General features: G+C 34.4%; 1 protein-coding gene and 1 pseudogene across 3 annotated transcripts; one reads left to right on the plus strand and one right to left on the minus strand.

Annotated features, from left to right (window-relative positions):
- LOC105158734 (uncharacterized) lies at positions 1-8,814 on the plus strand. Of its 3 annotated transcripts, none has more exons than XM_088878344.1 (8): positions 1-613; positions 1,546-1,695; positions 2,364-2,516; positions 2,595-2,681; positions 3,856-3,972; positions 5,444-5,719; positions 6,518-6,852; positions 8,151-8,814. In XM_088878344.1, exons 1-8 carry the CDS (start codon positions 64-66, stop codon positions 8,760-8,762), a joined length of 2,280 nt encoding a protein of 759 aa, XP_088734470.1. In that variant the 5' UTR covers positions 1-63; the 3' UTR covers positions 8,763-8,814. The 3 variants fall into 3 exon arrangements, with proteins under 3 accessions (XP_088734470.1, XP_088734471.1, XP_011073874.1); XM_088878345.1 differs by having other exon boundaries at positions 3,859-3,972; XM_011075572.3 differs by having other exon boundaries at positions 3-613; positions 6,536-6,852.
- A 3,773-nt stretch (positions 8,815-12,587) lies between these two features.
- On the minus strand, positions 12,588-14,386 carry LOC105158735 (BTB/POZ domain-containing protein At3g22104 pseudogene; annotated as a pseudogene).
- Positions 14,387-14,582: the final 196 nt, after the last annotated feature.

Raw genomic sequence — 14,582 nt, forward strand, 5'->3', positions numbered from 1 at the left:
ACAGAACCATTCGGTGTATATATTCTTACAATAAAATCAAATCAGTATAAGAGTCGACCAACGATGAAGGGATCTGCGGAAACCACTACAGAAGAGAAAGAAATCACATTGGACTATCTGTTTCAACTTACCATGAAAAAGAAATGGGATGAAGTTGTCGAAGTCTACAGACAACAGTCATGGGCTCAAAGCGCTAAGCTGACACACTCTGAGGAAACAGCTCTTCACGTAGCCGTCTCCAGTTACCAGACCGAAAGCATCAGCCCGTACGAGAGCTTCATCAAGGAAATGATCGACTGCATACCTAAAGGGGACGTGTTCGACATTTTGTCGATCCAAAACGACAAAGGAAACACCCCTCTTCATCTTGCAGCAGCAGTTGGATGGGTAGCTATCTGCGAATGCATAGCAGCCAAGGATCGTAGGCTCGTCGGCAGTCGAAATCTGAGAAACGAGACGCCATTGTTCATGGCAGCCCATCATGGGAAGCTCGAGGCTTTTCTCTGCCTGCATGAGATGTACACTAAGGAGCAAGAAGAAGTGGACGATTCATTGTGTAGGAGGAGTGATGGGAATACTATTTTACACTCAGCTATTGCAGGAGAATACTTTAGTAAGAACCATGTTAAGTTTCTTTTCTTTTTTGGTTCATATATATATGAATTTATGCATTTGCATTCTCTTCGATTGCGAAAAACTTCGCCCGGATTAGATTTGATCGAATCAAATCAATCACATAGCAAATGTATCATATTTGCTATATGATTGGTCACTTTTCCTAAACTGTACAAAAATCACACGGCAAGTGTATTCCACTTATCGTATGATTAGTTTAGAATCGGTCAAGTTGGGTCAGAATTAGAATTTCCTTTTTGTTTTGAGGAAACAATGCATTTTTTATCCTATCAAAGGATAATAATTTTGAAAATGTAGTATATTTGATCCAATTTTTGCAAAAAAAGTGTCAATTTCATGGAAAAACCACGTGTTTAATATGTCCGTTCTTCATACAAAAATCGGCATTTCATGACAAAAATCGGACCAAAATGTGCTTTTTTTTTTTATAAAAAAAGAATTAAACATGAAATTTCAGTTACGTAACTATTCACGATTGACAATTTTTATCCTGTAATTCAAAGCACAATTTAGTCCTGTATTTTTTTTTCTTCAATTTTAGCACAACTCTGGCCAATTTCACTAGAAAATCGTATGTGACTTGCATATGCCCCAATTACATTAAGATTTTCCAGCAGAACTAGACGAAGTTGCCTGAAATTGCAAATATTTTTAATTACAGTACCAAAAATTGTGAAATTTGATTTCAACAAGATCAAAATTTTTACCCCTAGAGTAAAAGGACTAACATTGCATTCAATCGTAAAACTAAAATTACAGTGGATCAAAAGTGTCGTCCCGCCACATCTATAGGACGAAAAATGTATTTGTTTTCCTCTTTTTTTTTATTATATGTAGGATCAAGAAATATATAAGTATATACTTTATATGAATTAATGTTAATATAGATAAGTATATTCTATGGAACAGGATTAGCTTACCAGATAATAAGCTATTATCCGAAGCTGATGAATTCGGTTAACGTGAAGGGAGAATCCCCTCTCCATGTTCTTGCCAAGAAGCCTAATGTGTTCAAAAGCAGTATCCAGCTGGGCCTCTATGACTCTCTTATTTATCACTGTAAGAATCCTTCCCCTCAGTAATTTACACATTTTTGCTTTCTCATTCCGTTTCTTCCAAATGAGACTGTTTTTTCCCTTTTCCAAGAATGTCAATTTCTTACAGAAGTTGTTGTGCTTCAAGACACTTGCTTGTTTGAAGAATTTAACATAATATTATTTTGCAGGATTATTGCAACAAAATATTGAGTGATATTTTAAAATTTATCATTAAAAATATTTATTAAGTGACGATAAATATTTATTAAGTCACAATATAATTATTAACGACAGAAATCGTATATAAAATTGTGGTGTAATATAGAATTCCGAATACAGGGGCAGCAAATAGTAACTTAGAATTAATTGATTTCCGACAATTGCAGGTCCGGCCGCCGAATTATTATAAAACAGCCGGAATTTGCTCGGATGGACAAACTTAGAGCTTTTCTATTTGGAGTTTTTATTTAGCTCAGCCTAAATTTCCAACAAAATCGAAAACAAAAAAAAAAATCGATGTTAAAATCAAGGATGAGTTAATTACCGAATAAATATTTTTCTTCTTGAATTTGTTGCTAAACTTTAAATTAGCGACGAATTCTATTATTTTGCAAGGGACGTGCGTTGTTGCTAACGACATTATTTCTTGGAGTGAAAGAGGATTTCTGATTTTTAATTTGTGGTTACAAGGTATGTTCGTGGATGAACTGAAGAGACAGAAATACAAACCTGGAGCAGTCCACAACGGTTGTTCTCCCAGAAACATCAACTACCCAGAGAACTACCTTACCTGTGCGAACATCCTACACCTTGTCTGGATTCCGATTCACAAGACCATCACAGGTGATTCTCCGACAATTGCTCTACATTCTACAGCTTAAAGTCATACAGGATTGATAGTCGCTCGTTAATTTGTTCCAGCTCGTCTCAAAGACGATACTACTGGCCGCCGGAAACAAGCTGGAATAGACGTGGAAAACCAACAGAAAAGCGAAGCAGAATTTGAGAGTATGATTAATTTCTAAACAAAGATTTTCCTTTACTGTTGCTACAAAAAAAATTTAAATTATTTCTGTATTATAAATTACTATAGCTTCAAAATCATGACAGATCAATATATTATCTACTATTGTCAAACAAAACTAATGTTAAAATTTAAGTTTGGCTGTGGGTGGTCAACATTTGCAATAGTTTTACTTATGGCCAAAATATTTGCTATAGAGTTTAACTAGATGCAACTAATATTTTAGCCTCGCTTGCAAAAAAAAAGCAAATAGTCGTTACGGAAGCATGGTGAATTAGTATTTGATATGATTTTTTTTATACCATAACAGGGTTAAAATGCAATTTACTTCCTTGTGATATGAAAAATAAGCAAAAATAAACCTTCTGTAAAAAAAATAGCAAACTACCCCCTATTATTTTTTAAAATAAAACAAAAACACCCTTGACGCTTTTGATGAGCTACATGAGGGTTTCTCAATATTTTTATTTTTTAAATTTTTTAAAAATGATATTTAATCCCTTATTTTGAAATTGTTGGATATTGATTTCAATTTAAAGGCGAATTTAAGAAGAAAAGGCTAGGGGACTGGTGCGGAAGGGGAAGTAGAAGGAGAAGGAGAAGGAGGAGAAGGCGACAGAAAGGAGAAGGAGGGGGGCCAACACTGTTGAAGGGGATTGGGGTAGCAGTGATGCCAAGGGAGGCAGAGGGGGAGGGAAGGCGAGGTGGAAGGGGGAGGTGACGGTATGAGGTGAGGGGGAGGGGGAGTGGCGCGGGACAACACTAGTCCTACAAGGGGAGGGAGGGGAAGAAGAGAAAAAAAGAAAAACATTGTTATAAATAATATATTAATATATATATATATATATATGTAAAAACATTATTTGTATCATTAAAAATCATGCACAGATGCAAGAAGGGAACGTGTGCTACACCATTGACAATAGGGAGGTATTTTACTTCATTTTAAAAAACGTAAGAGGGTCATTTGATGATTTTTTTTCTCAAGATTTTTTTTTTTGTGCATATTTTTTATGTCATGTGGGGAGGGGGTAAATTGCAATTTTTTTTTCAATAGAAAACTCATATTTCTTCTAGTGGTTGTGCTTGTTCATGAATAGGATGCTCATGTGATTTTTAAACTTTAGCAAGAATATAAATTTTGTGGAATTCCTGTAGCAGCCCAACATGTGGAGGAAGAGAGCAAGGATATCAATTCTTTTCCAGCCAATTATGCCACATGCATTATGCTTTTCAAGTTCGCAATGAAGGTCATCCTCACTGTTGTTGGAGTCGGTGAGTATAATTTTTTCAATATCTTGTGATAATTATGTTGGTTTTAATTGTTTCTAACTGGCGCTATTGCTCGTTAATCTTGAAAATGAAGGGTTTTATTGTGATTCTATTAGTCTGTAATTACAGGTGTTTGGCATTTTGGTGGAAAAATTACAATTTACGTTCCACAACTAACGTCGTTTGCAATTTTGGTGCCATTGGTTTACTCTTCACCACATTTAGTGTCATAAGTGTAAAAAAAATTGCAATTTACGTCCCACGCACATTTTCTCGTTAGATTCTTGACAAAAGGCACATGCTCCATTTACTTAACAGATGTTTGACTGCAATAGTGTGGAAAATTACAATTTACGTCCCACAACTTACACAATCTGCGATTTTATCCCATTGTTTACCCCTCACCACATTTAGTCTAATAAATGTATTGTTGTTTTAGTATTGGTTTGTATTTGTTGTTTGTTGTTCTATGGGGAGAATTGCCTCTTATTTGTCGTGTATATATATTTTGTTACAAGTTTGAATTAAATTGGGATGGAATGTTATTAAACCTATATTTTCACACTAAAGTATACATTAAATTAAACATACAACATATATAGATTTTCACAATAACAAAAATAGTAATGTTAACATAAAACTTACCATTTAAAATATATCTAGATTTTCACACTAACATATCTTTGATCCACAAAGTTCGTAATTTCACCCTCTTGCCACAATAGCATAACACTTCTTCATCACCATTATTTGTTGCTTGAGAGCTTGACTTTGTTCTTCTCAGGGCTTTGTGGACAACTTGATGCCTTCCCCTTATGCTCCTTACTGCTACTTTTCCCTTATGAATTAGGTGAAAAAGACAATAATTTATCCTTTCGTAAAAAATGTGGTAGGGATAAAATGTGAGTGGGAAGTAATTTACAATTTTTATGACACTTATAGGTCTAAATGTGGTGAGGGGTAAAATATAGGACCAAAATCACAAACCATGTAAGTTGTGGGTTGCAATTTTTCACACTATTACAGTCAAACGTTGGTTAAGTTAACAGATCTGTCAAGAATCTAAAGGAAAATATGAGTGAGACGTAAATTGCATTTTTTTTACACTTATGGGACTTAATGTGATGATGGATAAAACAATGGGATCAAAATCGCAAACGGTGTAAGTTGTGGGATGTAAATTATAATTTTCCCGCATTTTGATCCTTTAAGAAACGAAACTTGCGAGTTGGTTTGTTATTTTTCTAAACCTCTCTATTTTATGACATATTTTGTCAAGAAATTCCGAAAATTGGCATATACAAATCATATGTCGACTTAAATTTGGGAGCACAATGACTAACGCATGTGGTTACCCAACTAATTTTCAAATTTCCAACTAAACGTACTCTTGAATGGTAAAATTTAACATAAAGAACAAAATCACAAGTTTTATTTTTTAATTTATTAATTATCTCATTAATGATTCATGTAGGCTTTGATAGAGTGAAGAAGATCAAAGAAAAGAAAGAACGACACGCCCATGCATTTCGGATTATGAATCTATTGATCGAGTCAGAATCAAGCTACAAGTACGACAGTGATGGGCGACAACCTGTGCAAAAATTGCAACCTCAGTATTCAGGACGTATCGCACTTCCCGACACCCCACCTTCAGATGATAATCATGATTTAGAGTCTAGTACAGGAGCAATTTCATCAAATGAAGGTCGATTCAAGAATGAGAAAGGAAAAGATCAAAATAAATCAGGTAAGCAACTATATTTTTTTCCTGGTATGATCAAAGGCAACTCCATCTTGTACAACACTATTCAATTGCTAATATAACGCCGAAAAATCTTTCGGGGTGTGGAGATTGCTCTAATATTTTATCCAGGCTAATAATTCTGGAATTAACTTGTAATTTTTTTTAGGAGAAAATTTGTAGTATAGATAGTAGATAGATGACCTTTTATTAGGAATTTTTTTATCCAAACTAGGTTTGATCGAACCAAACTAATCCACTTTTCATGTGATTGGTCATTTTCTTGAACTTTACACCAATTGCACGGCAAGTATATTGCACTTGTTATATAATTAGTTCAGATCTGACCAAACGCGATTTGTGTTTAGAATTTCCCCCTTTTATTATGATTCACACCAAAGTTTCCTAGTAGAACTTAATCTTGAGCAACTTTAACGTAGGAAAATTTTACGAACCACATTAATTTTGTCTTTTGCAATTACCCTTACTTTCTGATTAACTGCAATTTACTCCCCTGTGATATGTAACGTGAGCAAATAACCCCATGTGAAAAAGAATTAATAAATTTTCTCTTATATTTCAAAAAATGAAGCAAATTACCCCCTATCAATGGTTTAGATAGGGGGTAATTTGCTTTATTTTTCAAAATATAGGGAGTAATTTGCTATTATATTTTTTATAGGAATTTTTTTACTCTTTTCTCGTGTCAGAAGAGGTAAATTGCATTAAGCCCTTTTTTAAACTCGTTTTCGATATCATAAAAACATATTCCTAAAAAAATTAACCAAAAATCCCTTAGATTAGAATTCCCTTGTCTTGTAGTTGAAAAGGAGAGTCCATTGTTACTAGCAGCGAAGATGGGAATTCCAGAAATGGTGGAGAAAATACTGAACACATTTCCTGTAGCGATTCAGGACATTGATTCCTGCGGGAAGAATGTTTTGCTACTGACAGCTGAAAATCGACACGCCAACGTTTTTGATTATTTACTGAAGATAGAGCTTCCGGAGTACGTTTTTCATCAAGTGGATGATGAAGGAAACAGTATTCTCCATCTTGCTGCAAAGCTGGGAGACCACCAGCCTTGGCATATTCCTGGTGCTGCTCTACAGATGCAATGGGAAATTAAGTGGTACAAGGTACTCTTTCTCCAGTTACATAGTTGCATTTTACTTGGGCAAACCATACTTTTTATCCCATAACATAGAGTCTTTTCACTTTTTGTTCCGTTGATTACGGAATTCTCATTTTTTGTCCAATATTTTTAAAAAAATAGCAATTTTGGTCCTGTGACACATTTTTGTCGATATTTAATGAAAAAGGCCACATGACAGTTAAGTGCATGGACCAATAATGCTACTTTTTGAAAGTTATGGGATCAAAAGTGAGAATTCCGTAACATATAAGACCAAAAGTGTAAAAACTCTAACAGCCACGTGCTAAGCACGCGACACGTTCCGCTAAAATATATAACGAAAATGTGTCACTAGACCAAAAATGCCATTTCTTAGAAGTTACAGAACCAAAATTGAGAATCTCTAACGAATAGGATCAAAAGTAAAAAGGCCCTAAGTTACGGGATGAAAAATGACATTTTCCCCATTTTAGTCCTTTATAAATATATTAATAGACAGAAAATCTCCTTAAAACAATTACAATGAGGTAACAACACTCTTGACATATAAAAGAAAAAGGAGAAACTACAATGACCTCCCTTGAGGTTTGACATAATTACGAGCATCCCTCGTTGTTTGAAAAATTACAAATACTCTTCTGATATTTGATGAAATTTAAATAATCCTTGGATGGAGGTATGAAATTGTCAACTATGCCCTTATTGTATTTTTTTTAAAATAAAAAATAAAAATTTGTAAAAAGAATCATATGGAGTTCATAAAAAATATATTTAGTCAATAAAAATTTTAAAAAATAAAATAAAATTATAATTCTTAGTTCATAAGGGCGTGTTGGTAAGTTCACTTTACAAATTAATGGAAACCCAACAGAAACAAACGGAATGGGCTAATTGTTAGATGGTTGTTAAATCAGGAGGCAATGGTAATTTTTCAAACAACGAGGGGATTCATAATTATGCCAAACCTTAAGATATGTCGTTATTATTTACCAAAATTAAAAAAAAAAAGGTCATTAGCTTTCGCGGTAGGGGTTTGCATTCATCTTTTACCTTAGGGGGGATGTTTTGCCTGTTATTGAATTTAGGAAGGTCATTGCATTGAAATATTTCGTGGTTTATCATGTTATCAGATTCGGACAAGAATTTTTCATTATGGTTGAACTATTTTCACAACATTGTGTAAAGTGGAAAGGTTTAGGTAGAAGTTATACCAATAGGGAGGATGAGGAATGGTTAACATATCAATAAGTCTAAAACAATTCAGTGAAGGCAATGAAATAACCAAGATGATTCATAATGCAGTATGTGAAGAGCTCTATTCCACCACTATGCTTTGCTCACAACAACAAGAAAGGCGAGACGCCTAGGAAGATATTCTCCAACACACACAAAAAACTTGTGAAAGAAGGCACCAATTGGCTCATCAAAACCTCAGAATCTTGCTCAGTCGTTGCAGCACTCATAGCCGGCGTTGCATTTGCTACATCAGCAACCGTCCCGGGTGGGCTAAATCAAGACACCGGTTATCCAATTATGGAAGGTCGCAGAGCTTTCGATGTATTCTCCATAACTTCGCTCGTGGCTCTCTGCCTATCCGTGACGGCCCTTGTTTTCTTTCTTGCAATTATCACTTCGCGTTGTCAAGAACACGATTTCAAGACGAATCTGCCTAGGAAGCTCTTGCTGGGGCTGACTTCTCTGTTTGCTTCCATTGCTGCTATGTTGGTGTCTTTCTGTGCAGGGCACACTTTTACTCTGAGGGAGAAGCTGAGACTAGCTGCGGTGCCCATATATGCGATTGCTTGCTTACCTGTGACATTTTTTGCTGTTGCGCAGCTGCCATTATACTTTGATCTTATGTGGGCTGCCTGTAGAAAAGTGCCATTACGCAGTTACAAGGTGTTCTATCAGTAGCCAATTTTTCCATATTTCTCAAAACATGCAATGCTAACTTAGTTGTTTTTCAGATGATTGTAATCAAAGACAGACATGGTATGTCTAATGCTCTATATTTTTTGGTAAAGAGAATTGAAGAAAAAACTACAAAGTGAAGCTAAGCTCTATATTATATTCAAGACAGAAAGAGATACAATTTATATTCAGATAAAGAAAAAATCTAGAGCGAAATTATTCTTTTATGCTAATTTCGCTAATTCTATCCAAAGATGTAATATACTAAAATATACAGAAATCAAGCAATATACATAGTGGAGTAGGATCTGTCAGGGAACACTCGACGGAAGCATGTGAAGCGATAGACGTACCCTTGGTGATTCCTGGGAATTTGATGTAGCATATGTGAATTATAAACAATAAAGTAAAATCCACATGTGAGACTATGGATAAGGTGCAAATAACATAAAATGGATGTTACCTCTTTTTGTTCTTTTTGAACGGCAAATGCTCTGTCGATTGGTTCACTTTAGACTTCAAAATAGAAGTCTTCCCAAGATATCCACACCACACGGAGAAGAGAAAGTTTGTGATCTCCTTGCTAGAGGAAATCAAACTTCGTTTGTGGAATATAGTGATTCAAGAGAACAACACTATGAATTAATGTTTTCTCTTTTATCAAAAATCCTTTTACTTTTCACTTGATCCTATATCAAATAAAGCAAAAGAAATAGCTAAGGGAGTGAGAGGTCAAGTCAATGTGTAGTTAAAGGAGAGTTGAGAGTGTTTCTGTATATTTGAATGGAAGAATAAAAATATGTTTAAATACATTCCACTCAATTACATCAATCAAGCTCCCTTGCACATGGTTTGATCACGTCATACCATATAGGGGACCACCAATTGTGGCTGAGTTGCACCTTCCAAAGGTGCAACTGGGTCACCTCCTATTTCTAAATAGGACTCCTCCCTTTCTAACTTGGAATCAACTCCTAGCTCATGGCCGTTAATTTAGTGGGCCGAGCTTCTTTTTCAGTAAATAAAACAAGCCCAAAAGGTCCAATGAAATTTAATTAAATCTTGTTTAATAAAATTCAACTAAATTATACAAACCATCATTTTATCCAATTAAAGACATAAGCACAAATACTCTTAATTAATAAATTCAATCTATTAACTAAGATAACCCAACTAAATTAATAAAATTAATTTAATCTTGGATCATTCATCCAATGAATTATCCCATGTGTAAATAATTCAATTATTTACGTCTTTCAAAATCAATTCTAAACTAATTCATCTACATACTCGGTGATCTGTGTGTGATACTTTAGGTTCATACTAAGCTAGATTTGGACTTGTGTCCAATACTATTGATTAATTAAATCTAATTTAATTAATCAATTTTAATTAATCATTAATTAGAAAAGCCCGTTACCATAGATGGTTGTGTAGCAACAATCCATGTCACTAGAGTCTAGCAGTGAATGTCAGTGTGAACATTTAGGCTTCCAAACTCCAACGTCACAACAGATACCCATAAAATATTTTACCGTGATTAATATATTAAATTTACCATTTATGATTTTGTTTAACTCTCGTTTCAAAGCTCACTCCCGACTTATATAGCTTAATAAAACGTGATTAAAAAAAATAAAAAAAAAAGACATTCAAATTAATGTGATTGAGATTTGAACCAGCACACATACTGTCACCTAAGAGTATTTTAAAAAAAAAATTATTTATGTTTCTTTAAAAAAATTACAAATATGGGGATGCCCTATGTATTTTGAATTGACTCACCAACTTCGATTTCAAGGCAGACTTTGAAGTTGATAAAGACAATCACTATTTTCAAGAATGCTTCTGAATTTTGTTAATTTCAATAATATTTTTTTTTGGGAGAGAGAGAGAGAGAATTTCAACAATGTTAGGGCCTTGAAATTTGCATATATAGAGAGTGATTACCTTTTCATCAAAACCCCTTGTAAAGTTTGTCATATTGAAGGTCAAAATTTAAGGTTAATTAATTACATGAAATAACAAAAAGTTTCCAAGACTTTGTTTATTTATCTGTAGAACATCATGACATGCTTTAAGAAGATGGGATAACCACAAATTTGTCATAAAAAAAAATAAGGATAAACTACCATTAATTCTTCTGAAGTTTGACATAATTACAAATACTTTCTTATTGTTTGAAAAATTATCAATATCTTCCTGATTTTAATTCTCGTCCAACAATTAGCTCAACCTGTTAGTTTTCATTAAGTTTCAATCCAAAGTTTATGATGAACTAATAAAATTCCCATTGTGGACTATGAATTATGGTTTTACTTATTTTAATTATTTTTGTGGAATTGTGATAATTTTTTTATAATATTTTAAAATTATTCATCCAAATCATTCGATTTTCTTGTAATTCAAAAAAATACAGTAAGGGCAAAGTTAAGAATTCTAGTCTCTATTCAAGAATTACATAATTTGATCAAATACCATGAAGTGTTTATAATTTTTAAAATAATGAAAAAATACTCGTAATTATGTCAAATTTTAAGAAACGTGTTGTAATTTACCCCAAAAATAATAATAGTTTTCATCTGTCAATTTTTTATTTTTTTCTATTGTTACAGATGCTGATTAATCGTGATCAAAACTTAACTTTTTCACATTAAATTGTTATAAAATGGTAGACTATAACTTATTGATGTGGTAGAGTTTTTTACGAAGGGATAAAAACTATGAATTTTACCTACGGCACAATTATGCATTAGGTGAAACACGATTTTCGAGAAAGGTCTTTTTGCAAGAAAAATAACCACTATTCATTGATAGTGACTATTTTTTCTTGCAAAAAGACCTCCCTCGAAAATCGTGTTTCACCTGGTGCATAATTGTGTCGTAGGTAAAATTTCTAGTTTTATCCCTTCATAAAAACCTCTACCACATCAATTATATATACCAGGATGTTCAAGTTTATGTTGATTTATATCGTACGGAATATTTTTTATTTTTTATTAAATTTAAAATTAAAAATAATGATTAGTATATACAATTTTACGTTTTAGAGCACGAATATTTAGGAGTTTGATGTTTATGGAAATTTGGATGGTGGTGGAATTAATTTTCCCAATGAAACACAATGTGCATGTTCTCAGCCGCATTGCTCGCTCGTCGTCGCCTCCAAATATTCTTTAGAAACATCCATTCATTGACTTTGAAAAATCCAACTCTCCGGATTCCTTCACGACAAAGATCATCCCCATTATTGTCTCCTTCTTGTTATTTTATATTATTTGTTAGTCATTATGGGACATTATTTATGCGTACATATAATAAATTATCATCGTGATACGGTATTTTTAATTACATAAGATAAATAATCTTTGATTTTATAAAAAAAAAAGATATAAAACCGACAAATTAGATTTAAAAATAAATAAATAAGTGGCGGCGACAACATAAACACGCTATTATTTAATACAGACTAAATACATATATATCCATAGTACTTGAACTCACAATCTCTTGATTGTGAGACCTCAACATCGAGGTTATATAATAAGTACCGGAAACTGCCTTCTTCTAGTAGGAGAATACGGATTTTTCGTTCCATAACTTTGGGTTTTAATTTTGCAATGAGTATGATAATACAAAAATATAGTACATTTGATCTAATTTCTATTGAAAAATACCGATCATTTCACTCGAAAAATGAGGTTGTCGCCGAATAGTTAGTATAAAAGAAATTCAAAGGAAACTTTGTAACATGGCTATTGGCCAAATAATATAAGCTGCAAATACAAAAATATAAAGAATAAACATCAAAATGATAATATATGTGTTTCAAGAACATAGTCTGGGCAAGGGTTTGCAACTTGTTGGACATGTTACATGATGATCACTCCTCCTACCAACATTTGCTGACCTCTTCTGCATTTTGCCCTTTGAGAAATGTACTAAAAGCTGTTCATGATCTAGGCTTGAAGATAATGAAGAATTACATGCGAATTCGGGACCCTTTTCGTCTTTGGATCGAGTTTTGAGCTTCGCTTGCAGAAACAATAGAGCAGCAGATGATGCACAAGCTGGAAATCTTGCATTTTTAGCTATGTTTGCTAGTGATTCTGATGAGAGCTTCTTATAGTTCAAGGCTGAACATACTCTGATTCTCTCTTCTTCACTTATGTTGTTGTGAGCCTGTCAGAAACACGCGATTTCAAAATTCAAGAATTATGAGCCGTCAACTGGATCAAATGCAACAGCCCTTTGTGAAAAAAAAAATAGCAACGCAACATCCTGAACTTTTGAAAAACACGGCGACGTGACTCCTGATGTGATGTGAAACGTAATAGGCGCGGGGGGGGAATGCAGTTAACTTGTAATAAACTACACTCAGAAATTTCAATATTACCTCAAAATACATGTCCATTACTTGACAAATTCTGTCATGGGATTCTCGTGCTGTGTCTGGTAGACCAGAGGCTAAGGCCAGAAACTTGCAAGGTTTGAGGTGAGGATCTGGAGCCACTTCAGCAAGGAACATATCAATCAAACAACCGACGTCCTTCAAACGCTGCACCAACCGTGTTTTTCTGCTTTCACCGATGAATACTTTCAGTAGCCTCAGAATCAAATCCACATCATATGCACAAGTCTTTCTGTGAGGCGAAGGAAACAACAAATCATCCAACGTAGCCTCGTCCAGACGGGGACCGATCATTCTCTCTAAACTCATGGCACAGTGTTTCTCCATTTTCAAAGTAAAGCATGCTTGAAGCATGTAACATAGATTTCTGAAGGGAAACCTCATAAAGCTTCCATTGACTGAGCAAAGAGAGTTGATCATAACCTCTATGATCTTGCACTTGTGGTCGCCTGATAAAAGGCCGGCGAATTTCACTCTCTGATAATGAAGAAGGAAAGAACAGATCATCCCATGGTCTAGTTTCCGCGAAATCATCGTACCCACAACTTTCTCAAACAATCCAACGGTCAAGAACTCAAGATCCCGTGACCAGTTGATGGTGTGAAAACTACTAGACCTGCTGCTATTAGTACTTATATCACCAGAAAACTGTACATCCGAGCAAGAAAATGCAAAGGGGCTGGAAACATTAAGCATGGAAATCTTTTCAACAACAGCATCCAAGAGTTCTTGAACCATATACCAAGATTTGATAAAAGACAGCAATTCTTGGCACTGCTTCAAGCACTCAAGAAGCTCAGACCATGTCCAGAAGTGAACGCTCTCGACGTATTTCATAGCGTCTTTCACATCAATTTCCAGGAATTCAGCGGCAGCATGCAGTAGAAATACATTACAAGGGCTTACGTCGATTCTGCGTCCATTGTAGCAGAATCTAAGTATTAGTTCAAACCCCTCCGGACCACCTGGAAATTCGTCGAATATCAGCTTGACGCTTCCTCTTTCTGACTTACTCAGCAGCTTCCATAGCTTACCAGAGAAAGATGCAATCAAATTCTGCAAGAAAAGAAGAGCAATGATGTCATTACAAGAGGGTACGTAATAGAATCATTAGAAGTTACGATGAGAAAGAGTAGAAAAGGTAGACTTTGAAAGTTACCATGCTGACAAAGAAGGTCTGTTGGCCATTCACATCTACTTCAAGATTACTGAACATGTCCAAGCAACAGCGGCTGTCTGAATATATATATATATATATATATATATCTCAAGATAGAAAGCAACTATCAGGAATCGAAACAAAGAGGCTGGATGGAGAAAATAAGAGGGAAGGGAAGATAAAGGTTTAGCCTAGCTCTCAGCGTTTTGTAATTGGAAAAAATGCAAGCAACCATATAATCGTGCAAATGAAT

This window comes from Sesamum indicum, linkage group LG3 (assembly GCF_026168435.1).
Source record: "Sesamum indicum cultivar Baizhima isolate 11 linkage group LG3, ASM2616843v1, whole genome shotgun sequence".
Taxonomy (NCBI): Eukaryota; Viridiplantae; Streptophyta; class Magnoliopsida; order Lamiales; family Pedaliaceae; genus Sesamum; species Sesamum indicum.